Genomic DNA, 19,256 nt, shown 5'->3' on the forward strand with positions numbered 1-19,256 from the left:
AAAAACCTCCAAATATTTCTAGACTATAAATACACATAAAAATTTAATATTAAGTTCTTCTCGATTTTCAAAGCAGCAGGTTGAGAATTTATTTTGCTGAATTTTTATTTTTATTTTTATTTTTTCACATTTTCTGACAGATCATTTAAACCTGAGCTCTTCTGCCAAATACAGAAAGTTATATCTGAAAACTCGAGATCAAAACTTCCAGAAAAGCTTCTTATACCAAGAGGAAAAGTTTCCGCATAAAACCTGAAAATACATATTTTTGTTGAAGTGGATAATCTCGCACAGATTATAGTTCAGTGTGTTATTTGTACAGTTTATTACAGGATCAGAGCACAGGCTTGACAGATGACTGGCCCCTTCCTCTTCCCGCCCTCCTCCTCCTCCTCCTCCTCCTCCTCCTCCTCTCGGATCCTCTCCTGTCTCTCAGACGCAGCTCGGCGTCTTCTCCGGTCGTATCTCACGCCACCTCACTACGCCGCCCTCCGCGCGCTCGAGTGCGGCTTGGCGTGCAAAAACTTTCCTTAACGGAGGTGGATCTGCGTCGTTTGGGTTCCAGCACTCCACCCCCGTCTCCACCTTCTGCCGCGGAGGACCTGCACGGCTGGTTAACTGGTTTGTGGACCTGGTTCCACTCTGGGTTTGGGTCTCTTTGGTGATGCCTCCAGACTGGAGTCGCTCCGGGACGCACCCGAACCGGCCAGGTCCACCTGTTTTACACGACCTACGACTTTGTGAAAGCTGCTGGCGCGGGAAAATGAAGGAAAACTGATTTTTTTCTTCTTCTTTTTTTGAGAGAATATCAGAGCCCAGAGATGGATGGATCATTTTGGATCACACGGTTTCATCTCACGGGTTAGACAGAACCACACGATGCCGCATCCGCCCCTGAGGTTACTGTGTTTGTGGCTGTGCAGCGAGGCCGTGGCGAGTCAACTCCACTGGCAGAAAACAAAGACGACTTTCAGTCCTCATTATGAATCCACCGCCGCTGACAAGAATGCGCAGAGCCGGAGATGGCGCACAGTCAGCTGGGAGGACAATGGGGGGTTGCGCGGTGCCAGTGCTCAGGCCTCGTGGCTGGATACTGTAAACCGGTCGTCCTCTGAGCCGCTGGGGACGGAGGTACACCGGCGCGCTGTGCGTAAAAGTGACTCGCAAAATGGAGATCGGCGCATCCGACTTGAAGAAGCTTTACGCACGGATGGAGACAAGGTCAGTGAGCCGCGGAGTGGTGGATGCAGTCCGGGAAAGGTGCTTAAACAAACCCGACATGGACCCACCTGCAGACCTGAGAGGACCGGACAGCACCGGCGGCAGAGGCGGAGTGCCAAACCCGGCAGGATGAAGCACAGCGAGCCGCTGCAGGACGGAGCCGCGGCTGCGTTGGAGGCTCTGCCCGCGGTCATGGCGCAGGAGCAAGAGGCCTCTCCGCCCTTCGGACTCAACACCAGCGACTACGAGGAGGAGTACTCTCTGCCGGACTTCCCCGACCCCACGCCGCTCGCGCCGGTGAACACGCGGAGCAGACGCAAGCAGGTGAAGAACCCGTTCTACCCGCTCACCGCGGAGTCTTACGGCGCGTACGCGGTGATGATCACGGCCGTCATCATCTTCACCGTGGGGATCATCGGGAACGTGTCGGTCATGTGCATCGTGTGTCACAACTACTACATGAGGAGCATCTCCAACTCGCTGCTGGCCAACCTCGCGCTGTGGGACTTCGTCATCGTCTTCTTCTGCCTGCCGCTGGTGGTGTTTCACGAGCTCACCAAGAACTGGCTGCTGGGAGAGTTCTCGTGCAGGATCATCCCGTACCTGGAGGTGAGGGGGGGGGGTCTCACAGGTGCAGGTCTGATGGGTCCTGACATGTGGTTAATGTCTTAAGCTCAACCCTGAAATCTCTTGTCCATCTTCCCAAAATAGATTTAGTTTCTGCACAAAACAAGATCAAATGAACATCATTAAATGAAAGAATGACAGAGCAGTGAAGAACAGACGCCTCGTTAACGTGTGTCTGCAGAAAGCAACAGACCAAACCAAAGGGGTAAAGTTTGTTTCTCATAAGGTGAAGTGCTCCAACAGGTTACAACCGGTTGCACTGTTGTAACGTCACTGGGTGTAATTTATGTTACAGAATGGAGGAATAATGTCCAAGGTGCACCTGCTCGTCAGGTGCTCAGGTCACACCAGAGTGGAAGTGCGTGCACGAGGCTCCAGGCCTCATTCCGGGTTTTACATCAGGTTTAACTTCGCCTAATGTGAAGGTTGTTTAATCTGATCAGTGTCACATCAGACTGAGGAAAACAAAGACAACACCTGCTGAACACATGACACCCCACTGTCCAATCAGAGAGAAGATCAGGATTAATGAAGAGTCTCTCAGACTGAGATTAGGCAAAGACCCCCCTCTGATCAGAGACTGTGCTCATCAGAGTAAACAGGACGAAGGCCTCGGATTAGATCCGGATCAGTTCAGACTTTCTGTTTGATCAGAGCTTTGTCCACACGCATCTTTCGTTCCCCATCCAACACCTTTGGGATGAACTGGATCACAGACTGTGAGCCAGAACCCATCACCCGGCATCACTGTCCCTCCTGGGTCTGAACCAACATCTGGCAGAAACCTCGAAAACCAGAAGAATGGAGGTTTTTTACAGCAGCGTCCATGTGTCCACATACTTTTGGCCATGTAGTGTGTGTGTGTGTGTGTGTGTGTGTGTGTGTGTTGTAATCTCGGTGTGTTTTGAATCAGCTGGAGCATCAACATGTCAGCAGCTGGTGACGGAGAAGCTGAAAACAAAAGGAGTTTAAGCTTCTTTGTTTGAGACGATGACCTACATGACTTTACTGACATTTATCAGCTGTCATCCGTTCACTCTTGACTTTTTATTTCACTTTTATTTATGTATTTATTTTAATTTTAGGCTTGACTGTCCTTTAAAGCCAAATTTATAAGGAAAAAAAAACATTTTAATCCTATTTGCACATTTATTTAAGATAATAAATAAACATCATTTATTGGCTAGAACTTTATTTTATGGGTTCAGATTTTAATTTCACTAGAAAGAAGCATCTCATTTGGTTATAATTACAGGTAAAATAGAGTGATCACTTGTTACAGTTACAGTTATTTCTAAATGCTAAGCTAACACAAGCTAACAGAACCTTGAGACTTTTATTTAGAGGACAGCAGGTGAGCTAAACATGCAAACTGTGTCTTCAAACAAAGAAACAAACAAACACACAAACACAAACAAACAAACAAACACACACTCAGTTCAGTAAGAATGAAGGTTAAATGGAAACGTAGAGACACAGCAGCAGATCTGAGATCAGTGCCGTCACCTCCTTCACCTGTCTAATGGAGCGTAATCACACAAAACACCAAGAGGATTAAACTGCTGGGACGGTCTCACACTCACAGACACACACACACACACACACACACACACACACACACACACACACACACTGGTAAAGAAATATAAAGTAAAATAAACATCCTGTCGTACTGATCTGAGTTAGAACGAAATAATAAAGAAGTGTTTAAACCTTCACACGAGCATCAGGATTCTTCAACACGATAAGACAAATACATTTAAAAAATGAGATAAATAAATAAAATTATAAGTAATATATCATCTTAATATATACAATTAAATATATAATAAAAAACATTTAATAAAAAAACCCGATGTAAGTTAAAGATATCTGAGCGTGGGACGGCGGCCAAACAGAGCGCGGCCTCTACAGACTATATATCAACGTACGCCAAAACATAACCAGGAAGTGGATGGCGGGGATGGTTTATAGAGGGGGAATGAAACAGAACGCGGTACAATAATCGTCTTATCTCGATCATCTTGTTTTCATCATCGTTGGGAAACAAAATCGTGACTGAATAATAATATCATAAATAATAAAATAATAAAACCAGACGAATTGCTCAGACCAACATTGACGTGCTGGAAAAACTTCAGAGTCATCGTCCCTTTAATCAAGAAGGTCTGCAGCAGATACTTATCTCTCTAATTAGAACATGGACACTAATTAATCCCCAGGAACATGTTCTATGAGACATTACACTGAGTTACAGCAGCTGCACAAGACGTGACATCAGGACTTTTCTATTTCTGTTTCATGACAGTAACTCGGCAGCGTCACTGAGACTGTTTCCTGTCTGTGTCCTTCACACAGTGTGAAGTGTTTACAGCTGCTGAGGCTCAGTGCATGAGGTTTGTGACATGATGCAGAACAGGAGGCTGAAGTGTGTGTGTGTGTGTGTGTGTGTGTGTGTGTGTGTGTGTGTGTGTGTGTGTTTGCGTGTGTTCCCATCAACCTAATGATGTCAGAAAACATTTGAAAGTTTCTGTGTTCTGAGAATAAAGAGAGAAAGTAGAAGTGGCAGGTCGGAGCGGTCTGTACTGAAATAGAAAGAGTTGGTCAGAAGATGCTAAAAGCTGCATGTGTGACCTGATCTGACAAAGTGCTTCCTGCTGAGAAACACTGCCTTGTGATCTCGTGGTTTTCTTCTCATGTATTAATTGTTGTGTCTCAAATCAGACATGACCTCATTGTTCGGTCACCAATTTCTTTTACAAGTTTAAAAGTATGTTGGCGGTCCCCCCCCCCCTTCCACTGCGTTGTCAGAATGGCGGCCGTTGAGGGTGAGAAGCGTCCAGCTGTTTACTCTTAATTTTTTGACCGTTTCGAGGGAACCATCCGGGTCCTTGTAGTTCACTGCATGTTGCCGTGCTCGTTGACGTGAACGCACTTCCGCACTAAAAGATTCTTCATCGAGCAGTCGACTGATTTGTTGTTTCTCTTCTTCTTCTCTTCTTCTTCTTCTTGAGTACAGAAGTTGTTGTTGTTTTCTGAGGAGTGTAACCAGAGTGTTCTTCTGTCCCTAGGTGGTGTCTCTCGGGGTCACGACCTTCACGCTGTGCGCTCTGTGCATCGATCGTTTCCGAGCCGCCACCAACGTTCAGATGTACTACGAGATGATCGAGAACTGGGCGTCCACCTCGGCCAAGCTCGCCGTCATCTGGGTGGGCGCTCTGCTGCTGGCGCTACCCGAGCTGCTGATCCGACAGCTGGTCACCGAGGACGGCGACCCGCCCGACGTGAGGCCGTGCGAGCGCTGCGTGGTCCGGATCTCCACTGAGCTTCCGGACACGCTGTACGTCCTGGGACTCACGTACGACGGCGCGCGGCTCTGGTGGTACTTCGGCTGCTACTTCTGCCTGCCCACGCTCTTCACCATCTGCAGCTCGCTGGTCACCGCACGCAAGATCCGCCGCGCCGAGCGGGCCTGCGTCCGCGGCAGCAAGAAGCAGATCCAGCTGGAGAGCCAGATGAACTGTGCCGTGGTGGCGTTGGCCATCCTCTACGGCTTCTGCATCATCCCGGAGAACATCTGCAACATAGTCAGCGTCTACATGGCGGCCGGCGTTCCCGCGAGAACCCTGGACATCCTGCATCTGGTGAGCCAGCTGCTGCTCTTCTGTAAGTCTGCGGTGACGCCGGTGCTGCTGTTCTGCCTGTGCCAGCCGTTTACCAAAGCCTTCCTGGACTGCTGCTGCTGCTGCTGCGAAGAGTGCGGCCCGCCGCGGTCCCCCGTCACCGCCACCAGCGACGTCGACAACGAGTGCACCACCACCGAGCTGGAGCTGTCACCGTTCAGCACCATGCGCAGGGAGGCGTCCACCTCCGCCGCCTACGCTGTCGTGGGGACACACTGCTGAGGTCGAAGGTCGAAGGAGAGCTTGCTCCGGGTCATTCCTCTGATGTGATCCTGTGATCGGCGGACGCGTTTGATGTATCAGGCCACAAACTCTTGGAGTGGAATCGACCCGAACTGTCGAGCAAGTGTTTTTACTGACGGACAGACTGACGCCGCCGTCCGTCCTCTCGCCGTTCACAGAGTTTATCTTTGACACAGTCGGTGTTAGTTCACAGCGTTTTAGTTCTTTCACTAACTCACACGTGTTTCCACTGAAGCTGCATCCTGTTCATTCTCACTGTTTGTGGACGAGCATCATTTTTATGCCCTTTTTTAAATTTTTCCGTTGAAAATTGATTTTATTTTAGTTAGTTGTGTTGAATTTATATTTAAAGTGAAGTAAATAGTTAGTAGTCGTTATTGGGGGGGGGGGTAGAGCAGGTTGGCTGCTGATCCTGTGGTTGGCGGTTCGATTCGACGGTTGCATCAGGAGGGGCGTCTGGCGTAAAACCGATCCCGAATCAAATATACTGATGGTGACCCAGTGTGGCGACCACGCGCATTATTCCACATATATTCTCAATTCGATTCGATTCGATTCAATTTGATTCGATTCGATTCGATTCTTGAGCTCCGTGACGGTGGATTGTTTTCTTGCCTGTTACTCGATGCTTGATTGACGTTTGGAAATCAAACACTGAGGATGGGTTCGGGTTGAATGACTTCTTCCTTACGTTTTCCGTCGCTCGTGTCCGGGCGCCATCTACAGGGTCAGCGAGCTAAACTCATGTCAGGAGAAAATGTAAACCGGCGCTGTTACAACACTGAAAAGTATGAGTTGATTTTTAGAGATAGTATCGCGACTCTTTAGTGAATCGATTCTTTTTTTTTCACACCTCTACCATATATGTTAAATTATTTACTTTCCGCACGCAATAAAAGGCGGACCTTTAACTGGAATTAATTATTTGGTTACGTGCCAATCAAATCTAAAAATCTAATTTTCCCCTTTTACCAAGTTGCATCGTCGTCTGAGGTCAGACAATAAAGTTTTACCTTAAGTTGGGAAAACGGGCATAAAGAGTTCTCATCCACCACAGCTGCTGTCAGCATCTGTACTTTGTTCTTTTGAATGTTCTTGTTCTTGGTTCTTTTCTTTGTGTGAGTGAGTCAAAGGGACGGACAGTAATGTATTGAGGCGCCGCTGTGTTGTGTTGTTGTTAGCTGATGTTCTGTCTGTGTGAGTGTTTTGTTCTTCACTCTGTTGGATAGCAGGAAGCCTCAGTCTGTAATGTGACAGGTTTGTTTGGCCACATGAGAAGTATCACTTTAATTAAAAGATATTTTAAAATAGATTTGTTTTTTTTAACTTGTTGTGGATTTAAAGAGATGAATTATTATTTGTTTCTCACACTCACTTGAATGTTGGCAGAAATCAAACTGTCACTTTTTCACAAACCCAAATTAGAACTAATCAGAATGAACGCGTAATTCCTTAAAACTAATCAATTCACAGGCGCAAAGTTTGGTGATCTTTGACACGCACACTCCCACCATAGATCTGCTTTCATGACGTGTAATTCAGCGCATGTTTACGAGCAGCCAAGGGGGAAAAACTGTTCACATCGGTTGTGTCCCATTTTGAACAACTACAAAAGTCGCAACAAAAAATCCGTAAAATAAAACAAATAAAACAAATTCTGCAGTTTTAAAAGGAGCACAGTTTGTGTCTGCTTTCACTTGTTAACGAACCACTGCAAAAAGATAATTCAGGCTGTCGTTTTTGCATTTCATTCGCACCGAGAAAACATTTTAAAATGATTTTTTAATGATATTTGTTGGTCTTGTACGAAACAAACATGTTTCCTTATGTCTGGAGAATATGATTTGTAGGCCGGGGCGTCTCTGTACAACAGTGTGACACATTTTTACCTTTATCAAAAAAAAATTGCAGCTGAAAAGTGGCTGATTTTGCTGCTCTCTAACCGGCTGTAGATCCTGCCCACACTTGGGCCACATGCTTGTTTTCTTCTGGCCCAGTATATACCCAGTTCTACGGCCCAAATCTGGCCAATATACAACACGACTGGCAGATGTTGCTTCAACATCTGGACCAATTCTGGTGTACACACAGAAAATCTTTAAGCTATCGGTCAGTCCCGGAGGATAACAGCCGGAATCTGCCCAGATGTGGAAGTATGTGGGCCAGACTCGGGGCCGAGGACCCAGACAGATGTTGGGCCAGAAGTTTCATTTTGCCGTCTGTACAGCAAAATGAAACCACCAGGACAGTTTCATGCTAATGAAAGCCATAGAAGTGAGTCACATAAAACTGTAACTTCCAGAACCTGAAATACCATAAACACCTCCTTCTGTTATTGTCCAGCATCAGGCGCTAAAATCCTGCTGGTGTGTTATAGATGCTGCAGAGTTTCTTACAGGTTGAACTACTCAGAGCTTTACCAGTCGTGGAGCTACAAATGTAAAGTTTATTTTGGTAAAATCATCAGCTGGTAGAAGAGAAACAGAAATGTACATGACGAAGAAAAGAAGCAGAGTGAAAGTCATTATTGCTGTCCATCCAGAAGACACAGCTGCCATTGTTTGTACAGTTCAGACTCAACACAACATGTTACAGTCAGTGCAGCAAACGACCGAATCTCCCTCCGGCAGTGACAGAAAGCAGCTGACAAGTCAATGCAAGAACATCATTTATTTATTCTATTTTTTATTTTGAATTAGTCTTATTTGCTCAAATCACAAAGAAACACCAGAATAAAAAAAAAATGGCTTCTCCTCCTCTGATGACAGTTTATTTGCTGCGTCACGCTCAGGACAACTCTCAGCTGTTTTGTCTCTCGCCATCGTGTCGTCATCACCGTTGCCGCCCAGCCAGGGTGAACACACAGGATGCCATTGTCCTCGCCTCCCGTCGTCATGACGACAGAGGGAGTCTGCCTCTCAGCTGGCCGCCTCACTGAACAGAGTGAACAGTACCACAGACAGCACACATGGAGGCTCAGTTATTCAGAGAGAAGTGGTCACTGATGGTTTGTGGTGTGAACCAGTGCAGCCTGTGAACAGGGTCCTGGTTGCTACTGGTTTGGTAAACAACTCAAACAAGTCTGCAGCAGGTCGGACTGTGTATGTGCTCACAGGTATATGAACTGACACCTGAGCTGGTTCTTCTCTCCACATAGTATTTTCTGTACAGGTAAACACATGTTCCAGGTGCAGCTGTTAATTTTAGCTCTACACATTCTCACTGTGAATAGTTTGAACTTCCAGTGTGGACTTGTGAATCTGCTGCTGAGAGAGAAAACATAGCATAGTATCTTTCTGTGTTAAAAAGCATTAACAGCAGTATTTGCCAACATTTAGCATTTAGCAATATACTAATTGCATGTTAGCCCTTATCATTTAGAACGAGTTAAGTATTTATTTGTAGGCCTCTTTGTCTACCCTATGTGTTAGCATGTTGACATTGTTAAATTTAGAATCTCTTTGTGATAATGTATAGATTTTTTGACACTGATCATTTAGCATAAGCATGCTAACATGCCAACATTTGATGTGTAATGTTTAGCCTGATAGCTTATTAGAAACCCTAGTATGCTAATGTACGCATGTTGTAAACACTTTATTTATAATAATTCTTCAGCCTGTGATGTATATTTGTATGCGTGTACAGTTAGCACACGGTCACATGCTAATGTTTAGCATTTTAGCTAAACTGTGTTAATCATTAATTTTATTCTATTTGTAATGTTTAGCCTGTTGGCTTGTTAGCACACAAATATTTATCATCATGTTCATCTGTAGCATTTTAGCATGATTTTTACTCTCGGGATGTAACATTTACATTTTAGCATGATTAAGGTACAAACATTTACATTGAACTGATTAGCGTGTTAGCTGCATGCTATAATTCCAATGTTAGCATGTCAACATTGTTAGATTCAGAACGTCTTGCATTTTAGCATGTTAGCACTAATCATTGTAACATGTTGTATTTTAGCATGAGCTTGCCAACATTTTACGCTTCATTTCTAGCCTCTTAGCTTATCATACTAATGTTAGCATGCGAACATTTGATTTGTAATCTTTGGTCTTTCATGTTTAGCTCAGTTTAGTCGGTACAGTGATATTCTTACACTTAACATGTTAGTGTAACTAGCATTTTAGCTTTGCGGTATAAATCCTGCTGTTAGCTTGACTCACAATCAGCCACCAGCTACACCAGGATTCTTGATCTGAATGTCATTGAACTGACAGATGTCTGAATGTTTTGTGCGGCTCCCATCAAGAACCTCAGAGAAATATCTTCACATTTCTGAATGCAGGATGAACTGCACCACTCTGATGTTTATCTGCAAAGACATGATGAGAGAGAAGATAGATTCAAAGTAAGCATGACATTCAGCCATTTAATCTTCATGCTGCAGCAAGAGAAGTCGAAGACTGTGTCGGCGCTTCATGCTCTGGATGAATTCTCATAAAGATGCATCTGAAAAATAAAAGTTCTATTTTAATTTTACTGACACAAGATGATGTTTTTAAAAATCTTTCACTCTTCTTTTCCCAAGTCATTTAAGACAATATAATTTTAAAATGAACTTGTATTTATAGTGTTCATTCTCTTGCATAATGACATAACATTCTTCCCTAATTGTATTCATCACAGAATCACCCAGAGAGGAGTCTTTGTATGTAAACCACATTCTTCTCTAATCACTCGCTTGGCTTTGATTTGCTCTCTGGCACCAAACTTGCGTGTTTGAGTCTTTTGTAAATGAGGCTGGCGGCCCCAGTCGCTGCTCCAGTAATTAGACAGCCCCATTCATTCAGAAACAATGGGGCGACGGGTACACTGGGGCTCTGCTGCTGAACAAGCTGCTCACTGACCTTCTCCTAACTGCTCCCAGGGCTGTTTTCTGGGATGAAACGAACATCCTGGGAGGGCTGGAACTGCTGCCCCTGATTGGTGGACAGGAGCCAGGTTTCCGGAGTAACCGAACCACTTGTCCTGGATGGTGCAGATTCAGATAAGTTTTTTTTCTGCTGAGGTATCCAAACACCAAAACAGCCATAAAACAGTCATAAAATAAAAAGTTTTGAGCATCATTACAACAGAATTTGCTGCCAAGTCACCATGTCTGCTGTGTGTTTCTGTCATTGGTCACATTAAGAGACAAAGTTTGGAATATACACCAGATGATTGTCCCTTTCCAGTTTATTAGGTACACCTAGCTAAAACTAATGCAGCCTGACAAATCAGTCCTGTTATAACTTCTACCTTCATGAATGTCCAGTTTTTGTTGAAACTGTTTTTAGGACGTGTTGTGTTGGAGGAAAAGGTTGATTGTTTACTTACATGACCTTTTGCACCAAACAAGGGTAAACCTGTCAACCGGTTACTAGTCACTGATCACATAAAATAAAATAGATAAAAGACACAGTAAACATTTTAGTTCAATTAAAGTATTCAAATTAAGGAGAATACACAGGAAGTTCACAGTGACTTAAAGCACGAGACACAAGGTGATTGACATTTAGCCAAAAGTCTCTTTGTTGGCTAAACCACAGCCGTGTCTCTGGTGTTAAAAATCCTGCCCTTTGTCCGTCCACCATAGTTATCTATATATAACCTACTTCCTAGTACAGGAGACATGGTTGTGATGGGAGTAGTATCTCTACCAATAAGTAGTAGCCGAATCAATACAGGAATTAAAAGAATCCAAACAGTAGCCGTACCTACACCTGATTGGATTTTATTACATGATGACAAACTCGGACAAACCAGTTGATGACATTTCAGATCCAGTTGTTCTAATAAAGACTTTTTTTCTTTTAAACATGTCTGATACTTGCGACGGGACTCGCCTGAGGGAGATGTACAGGTAAATCAACAATTCTACCTGAAGTTAGCCTCCAACTCCCTCTGAGGGTCATACAGTCCTACACACCGCTCCATCCAGGATCTCTGCTGGTTCCCTCCATGTTTGTTTTAGAACAAGAACACTTAATGAGTGGTTCAGTGTGTTGTTTATCGTGAGGTTTATGCCCCTTCTTGACTTTTCAAAGGCTAAATAATCTGTGCAGGTTGGTGGGAACGATATTAACATGTGGTTCGTGTCTTTACAGTTTTCATCCAGTCTTCAAAGAATCTGGACAGAACTCGTGAAGACATCTCCTCTGGACCAAAGTGTTGGACTGATTTTCGGCTCTTCGCAGACTTAAAGTCCTGGATTCTGAATGTGCCGTTCAGTTGTTCATTTCTGACTCACTGTTCTTCTCTCTCGTCTGCAGCTGACAGTGTTTCTGCTGATAACTAGCTGAGTCTCTGCAGCAGCTCGTCGTACCCTCGGGTGAAGACTTTTAATGGTGGTTGAGCGCGGCAGCTGCTGTCAGAGAGGTACAGTGAGCTGATTCACTCTAAAGACCCCCCCACACACACACACAAAACGTTTCACATCCTATCTGTCCTGGCACAACACAAACAAAGTGAAACTGTGCAGTCTGAGGTGCCACCTCCTCACAGTCTGCTGCTGAGTATCACATCCAGAAAAGACCAGGAAGAGAAACTAGAGGCAGTTTATGGAGTTCCTGCCACACGACAGGAGATGTGATGTTACAGTGTTTCTGTGTTTGTTTTGCTCCAGTGTCTTTATTTATCACAAAGCTGCAGAAATATTCAACCCAGACTCTGAAAAATCACAGGAAACTAAACTAACCACCAAGGAGAAAATACATTAAGCAGATACAGGAGAGGAGAAATACTGCTGAGTATACTGATCTAACATGACCCACTTTTACCAAAGTTTTTAATGTCACAGTTAATGTGAACCGCATCGCCAGTGACTGAAAATAGAAGATGAGGAAGACAAAGTGAAAAAGTTCATAAAAACTGAATGTAAGAACCTTTATTTTGAAGTTGTGTTCCACAGTGTAATCTGAATGCTTCCGACTGACTTCAACAGCTAGCCTAGCTCCCGCTCCATTAGCTAGCAACAACAACAACAACAACAACAACAACAAAAACCTGTCCCCCTCACTCTCAGCCAATCACAGGGAGGTTGTCTCACACCTATCGCTGTCACAGGTAGCTGCGATCACTGACAGGCTTCACAGCCTCTAAACATAACACGCCTTCACTGACAACCCGGAAAACTCAGTATCTGCAATTAGGAGCCGTTTCTACGAACCTAACAGTCTTAACAACATAACAGTGACATGAACGTGTCACCCGGTCCGTTATGATACCGACGTCCTAGTAGTGAGCTAAACGTCAGTTAGTCAACCTGATATTCATTTCCAACAAGATGTAACGTCTTTCTGTAGTTACATCGATGTCCGGTGCCTTCAGCGTTGTTAGCATGTTAGCATGTTGACATTAGCATTTAGCTCGAAGCAGTGCCTGTGTCACAGAGCCGCTAGCATGGCTGTATCCTTGTTAGGATTTGTAAGGCTTGAAACATCTGAAAACTCACGAGAAAACAAAATATTTCATGTCCAAATCAGAAACAGACATTCATGAAAAAGTGTTTGTGTTGCTTATTTATGCTGCAGTTTGTGTGGAAAAGACAGAAAACCTGAAGAAAAACACAACAGGAGGATCGGAGGACAACAACCTCTGAAGCTGGATCATTTAATACGGTAAATCTTCACTTTTCATGTGTCTGTTTTATTCCTTATTTCTCCTGCTACATGATCTTCAAAGTGCTAATTCCAATCGTAAATATCAAACCTGTTAAAAATGTTAATGAGAGCTCATCAGAAGACGAACAATACGTCAAATATTTCACTCCGTGTTTGAGGTAAAAGGCCCAAAAAGTTTGTTAATCTACGAAGAGACTAATGACTGTTATGTAAATGTTCTTGGCTGAAACAAACATGGCGGCGGCGATTGTCAGCAGCATCCGAGCGTCAGGCGAGAACATTAATGTGTGTTTAACCCCTCTGAGAGAGAGCAGGGTGAAGGGTCGGGGATAATTATGAGGAGAAAAGTGAATGGGGGGGGGAGGAGATCTGAGAGCTCGTCCGTCCAATTAACACCGTGAAAGAGCCTTTTGACGAACAGCGTGAGTCAGCTTCCATGATGTATCTGCAGAAGCTGGAGTCGTTTGGGAGATCGCAGCCCGGCTGTTGTTGCTGGGAGCAGATTTCTAAATTGTGGGGGGGGGGGGGAGTTGGTGAATTCCCTTAGTGAAGCATCGGTCTGGGCAGCGGGGCGTTCAGTCACAGCCGGTGACCTAGAAATGTTGCTGCAATCCCCAACAAAGGAGGAGAATCAGGACAATAAAGCTCTTATCCCCCCCACCACCGCCCCACCACCACAACAGCTTCCATCTGACAGAGCAGATTATACAGGCAGGACCACGGCCGAGCCGAGCCAAGCTGGGCTGGGTCGGACCAGGCTGCACCAGGAGGAGGCGGTGGGTCGTTTGGCAATCAGCTGTTTGGGTTTGTTCTTACTCAAGGCAAAGCAGCCCTCCCCCCCCCCCCCCCCCCCCCCCCCCCCCCCGACCTTTCCTGTGGGGTCACCAGCAGCCCATAAACTCTAGTTATGTGCTCACCTTTCCTCTAGGTGGATACACACCTGCTCTGATTTCACTGACCGTGTTTTTTATTTTCAGTCTACACAGCAGTTACATTTCAATTTCTTCATTTATAAACTTCATCATTTATGAATCAGTATTTCCATTCATTATTATTCCCTCCTTTTAATATAGTTTCATTCTGTCATAGTGCGAGCACTATTAATTAATCAGTGATCATCCCTCTGTTCAGTAACGATGGTCCAGATAAACCAGGTGGTACAGATGGTGTAAATACCATCAGCTGTTCTGCTGCTGGAAAACTTTAAACATCTGCTGTTTGCATCCGTTAAATGTCCGTCCCGCTCTTCAATGAATATGAAGGTCATATGAATATTCAGTTGCATCATCCATCACTCAGTGTAGTAAATGCTAAAAGTTTCAAACTGACGATTTACTAAATCACTAGTTATAGAACTTCATCATGATGTGACATTAAAACGTTGTAGAAACGTTGTTGCCAGTAAAGACGTCAGTGATGAGTAAATTGGTTGCTAGGAAACGTCTGTAGGACCATCCAATCACAAGCTGGAACATAACCACCACAAAGAACAGTTTATATGGACGTCCTGTGAGGCAAGTGAACTTTTTTTTCGTCTTTCACATGTGAAAACAGGTGATTTTTTTTTTCCTAAGATTGTAAGGCAATTGATTTTTTTTTCTTTTTTGACAGAATCATTTTTCTAAATTTTGTTTGTTTGTTTATTTGTTTTTCTTTCATCCATGAAAACAAGTGAATTTAATTTCCCGGCTCATATTTCTAAGTTTGTTCTAAGTTTTTTCTTACAGGATCATTATTCTATGTTTTTTGTTTTTTTTTTGATTGTTTTTCTTTCATCTGTGAAAAAGTGATTTTTTTTTTTCACAGATGAAAAAAACAAAAAAAAAAACAAAAATAATAATCATAATAATAATCCTGGCAACAAAACAAAAAATGTCACATGCCTCTCAGGGCTTCATTGTGTTTGGAGGCCAAACAATAAATGAAACTTAACTGCCAGTCCTTTATAAAGGTAGGTGTGATAAACATGTTACATACACAGAGAGATGTTTGAATAGTCACAGTTAGAATGAATCTGTCAATCAGTTTATGGCCTGCAGCCTCGAGAGCTGATCAGTGGTCAATACTTCATTAATACCAGAGAAACCTGAAGGTTTGATTCATCTACAGGTCTGCGTCTTCACTTCCTACATGAGAGAGCACAACACAGAAATCAACCAGTGGTGACTTAGATGTGACAACATTAATATTAATATGACACTTATTTTGTTCCCTTCCTCTGTCTTCCATTGCTTTAATCTTCTTCTCATTCCCAGAGACACGTGCAGCCTGAGAGGCGTCTGTGCATGACAGATATACGGTCTGTTCACACTCCACCTCTGCCGCCACAGCTGCTCACACACTCTGGAGGCAGTGAAAACGAGTGTAGCTGGTGACACAACCCAGCGGGATCTCCTCTGTCCGAGCCGCAGGTCACAGCAGAAAACCAGGAAGAGATCCCAGACATGAAATATTCATAGAGCGCACGACAACAGTCCGGCCGTTCATCAGAGTCACTCTGACTCCAGATTCCTCTGAGAGACCAGCTGATGCTGACGAGTCCTGAATATGGATGAGAGGACGTGAACCGAAGTCCAACATGTGTCGCCACATAAAATCTCACTGTGCTCAGGAATTCATTCATTCGCTCTGAACAATGAGTGTGTTTGAGCACTGAGCTCTGCTCTTTCCACACACACACACACACAACGAGTTTTATTTCACAATGAACACTGTATTTACTCATGTGACATTTTACTCAGTGCTGTTTATTCACCGTCACACAGAGGCAGGCAGATGTTTCCGGTCTGTGTGGCGCCATTTCTTTTCTCCTGTTTCAGGTCAGTGACGAAACGTCTCCGTCAGGTGATGAGGAGGGACACTTTGTTTCACTGGCTCGCTCCACATGATATATTTGTCTGTTAGAAACAGTTTAATCATGTGTTTGTTTGTTTGTTTGTTTGTTTGTTTGTTTGTTTGTTTGTTTGTTTGTTGACAGTACTTTTATGTGCAAGTCCAAGACAGAATGATTTGGGTTTTTTATTTTTTATTTTTAAATTTGAAATGTGTCTAAAGAGACAGTAAATGTGCAGACATCATGTTGTACTATTGATCGTTATATTAATATTGTAACATTATTGAATTTCCTGCAAGGTCATGTTCGCAATCTCATATTTTAGATTTTGTTCCTGGTTTCTGTTTTTATTTTCATTTACATATTTTATTTATCGTCTGTCTTTCTATTGTCTAATTTCTTTGTCTTTCTATTCGCTCTTATTTTAATGTTCTATTTCATTTTTTTTTTTATTATAAAGCACTTTGAGCTTCATCTCTTGTATGAAAATTGCTTCATAAATAAAGTTTATTAGAAATCAGCAACTTTTATAAACTGAACACAGATATTTAATTTCAAATAATTATTATTCTCTATACCAGTTGATTTAGTTTTCTGACTGTAGACCTGAAATACTTTCACCATAACACTTCCTGTTTCCTGTACTTTTGTTTTTGTTTTGTTTTTTTACAAATTCACATGTGATGAAATTAAAACAGTCTCTTCTGCTGTGTAGGTGCAGAGCTCCGTGTGATGGGAAACAGGAGGAGGAAAACGTCTCTGACAGCAGAAATTGAAGACAGAAGAAAAGGCTGCTGCCTGGAGGACGGAGAGCCGAGTGTGAAGACACAAACAGGCACACAGTCAGTACTATCAGTGACACTCAGTTTTACGCAGCCCACACGAACACAGCGTCACATCCCGCTGCAGGAACACGCACTTATCCTCCGTCTCTCCAGTTACTGGCTGCTCTACACCCGCATTCATCCTCAGTTCAATATAGACGTTCTTTATAAGTGTTTTAAAATGACCTGAAATAAAACACACACAGACACGATCACTCCATCTCTGCTGTTAGGAGCCACGGTAAAAAAAAAAAATGATGGTTTTGAAATGAGTCGACGCAGCAGAAAACAGGAAGGAGTGAGTTTACTTGTCGTTGTTTTTAAGGACGAGCTGAGTGAGGATTGAGTCCAACAGTCTGAGGACGTCGAGCCCCAGAGTCATGACTCCAGATGTGAATGAAGCTTCAGGAGCTGCTGAAACTGGAGGAGAGTGAACACATTTGTATAGCACCAAATCATCATACACATTATCTCACGGGACTTTACAGGATCAGGTCGAGACCTTACTTTATCAGTTCCCACAAAGAGCAGCACTCGGTGACAAGGGTGAGGAAGAAACCTCCAACAGAGCTGGACTCGGGGGCGCACATCTGCCTCCACCGGCTGGGTTTGAAATGAGAAAGAGGGGATGGGGGAGGAGAGAGAGAGAGAGAGAGAGACCGTGGACAGCAGTATATACTGTTGATTGTTAATTGTAACAGTGAAAATAACAGTTATACCCACAGGTAATGTTCTCCTGTTTAAATGTCAGACAGCAGACTTTGTGTTTAAAGGCTTGTCTGATTATAGACGCCGTGAGAAAGAGTCACGTCTCCCGCGCCGCCACTGATGACGACATCCTGCAGGACGCTATACGGTGGTTCAACCTGGCAGCAGGTAGAGGAAGCTGGAGAAAGCGTGGCACCGTCAGCATCCCTACCCAAGAAGATCAGCCTGCTGTTTCACGTTGAGAAAACGTTTTAGTATGCAGACTCCCTGCAGTTCTTGACACAGGTTCTTACATTTAAAATCCAAAAGATTTTCATTAAATAAAACTTTTGGATACAATTAATGGTTGCATTTAATTTTGCCAGTAACACCTATAATCCACATGTATTTACAGTCTGTAATGTCATTTTTTAATAGAGGATTTCATTGTTACTAGCAGAGTCCAGCTTTGAATAATAACTGTGTAAGGGACTTACAGGAAACTGCATTTATGTTCCTCACTGTGACAGGTTGAAATGTTCTGATAACTCTTACACCCATAACGAAGAAGTTACTACAATACAAACCCAATTTCCCTACTTCTACTGCTTCACCGTGAAGGCATTTAACTGTAGAATTGCTTTATTAATATTAATAAAGGCAGACCGGTTCAGTATTAACGCTTTTATAGAGCAATCCAGGTGTTGGTCAGCTGGATTTTAGATTTCTGCAGCTAGTTCTAGCCGGATGAGTCATTTTGAATAAGGGATCCAGAACGGGTCTGGACTGAATTAACCGACTTCATGGACGGGTACAAGTCGGATCCGGGCCGGATGAGCTGCCTCATGAGCGGATACGGATGTGGTCTGGATCCATAATCCTCATCCGTTCTGGAGCTGTCCCGCCGTGCAAGTGGACTCTGATCCGGACCTGTTTTTTTAGATCCGTTCCGGAGCCCATGATACCTCCAGGACGGATCCAGTGCGGAGTCAAATTTGCTATCGGGGAGGTAAGGTAGGGGATAAAAGTTCGATCTTAGAAGCGATCGTCTATATGGGGATATAATGGTAGAGCTTTATTGCAGATCAGCTTCTGTAAGTGCATGTGCGTGTGTATATACATGACTTGCTGTAGTTGTTTGAAACCATCAGTGTGAGGTTATTTTGGCGTCCTAACAGCTTCAAAAGGCTTTTTGAGGGTCACCTGCAGTGACTGATGTCAGTGTCAGGACGAGTCTCTACTACATGAATGAAACTGAAAGTAACGTCCTTTGTACAGATTGAAATGTGAAGGAGTGAAGTTCACGCACCAAGCAGCAGGAACATTCAAAAGTTTACCAGGAATTTTCTATTACTTTTAATGTTACCTTCTACCGGCACATCTTCCAAAATTGTGTCATTAGTTCTGCTCTTTCTTGTTCCACTTAATGCCTGATATAAAAATATGTTCAACCAAGCGCAGCGCAGTCACCTGGATTTTAAAGTGTGTTTTGTTTGTATATTAATCGGGCTGCGCGGACTCC

General features: G+C 43.7%; 1 protein-coding gene across 1 annotated transcript; it reads left to right on the plus strand.

Annotated features, from left to right (window-relative positions):
- The first annotated feature begins 453 nt into the window (after window positions 1–453).
- Window positions 454–7,079, plus strand: LOC111236011 (prosaposin receptor GPR37-like). Its single transcript, XM_022764597.1, has 2 exons — window positions 454–1,830; window positions 4,920–7,079. The coding sequence occupies exons 1-2, from the start codon at window positions 826–828 to the stop codon at window positions 5,751–5,753; spliced, it is 1,839 nt and encodes a 612-aa protein (XP_022620318.1). The 5' UTR covers window positions 454–825; the 3' UTR covers window positions 5,754–7,079.
- Window positions 7,080–19,256: the final 12,177 nt, after the last annotated feature.

The sequence above is a fragment of the Seriola dumerili genome, unplaced genomic scaffold (genome assembly GCF_002260705.1).
Source record: "Seriola dumerili isolate Sdu_G_001 unplaced genomic scaffold, Sdu_1.0 BDQW01000550.1, whole genome shotgun sequence".
Taxonomy (NCBI): domain Eukaryota; kingdom Metazoa; phylum Chordata; class Actinopteri; order Carangiformes; family Carangidae; genus Seriola; species Seriola dumerili.

Excerpts from the sequence above, each read along its gene's own strand:
- LOC111236011 (XM_022764597.1), top strand. The coding sequence starts at position 826 with ATGGATCATTTTGGATCACACGGTTTCATCTCACGGGTTAGACAGAAC. Across the intron at positions 1,831-4,919 it reads GGATCATCCCGTACCTGGAG|GTGGTGTCTCTCGGGGTCAC; the intron begins GTGAGGGGGGGG and ends TTCTGTCCCTAG.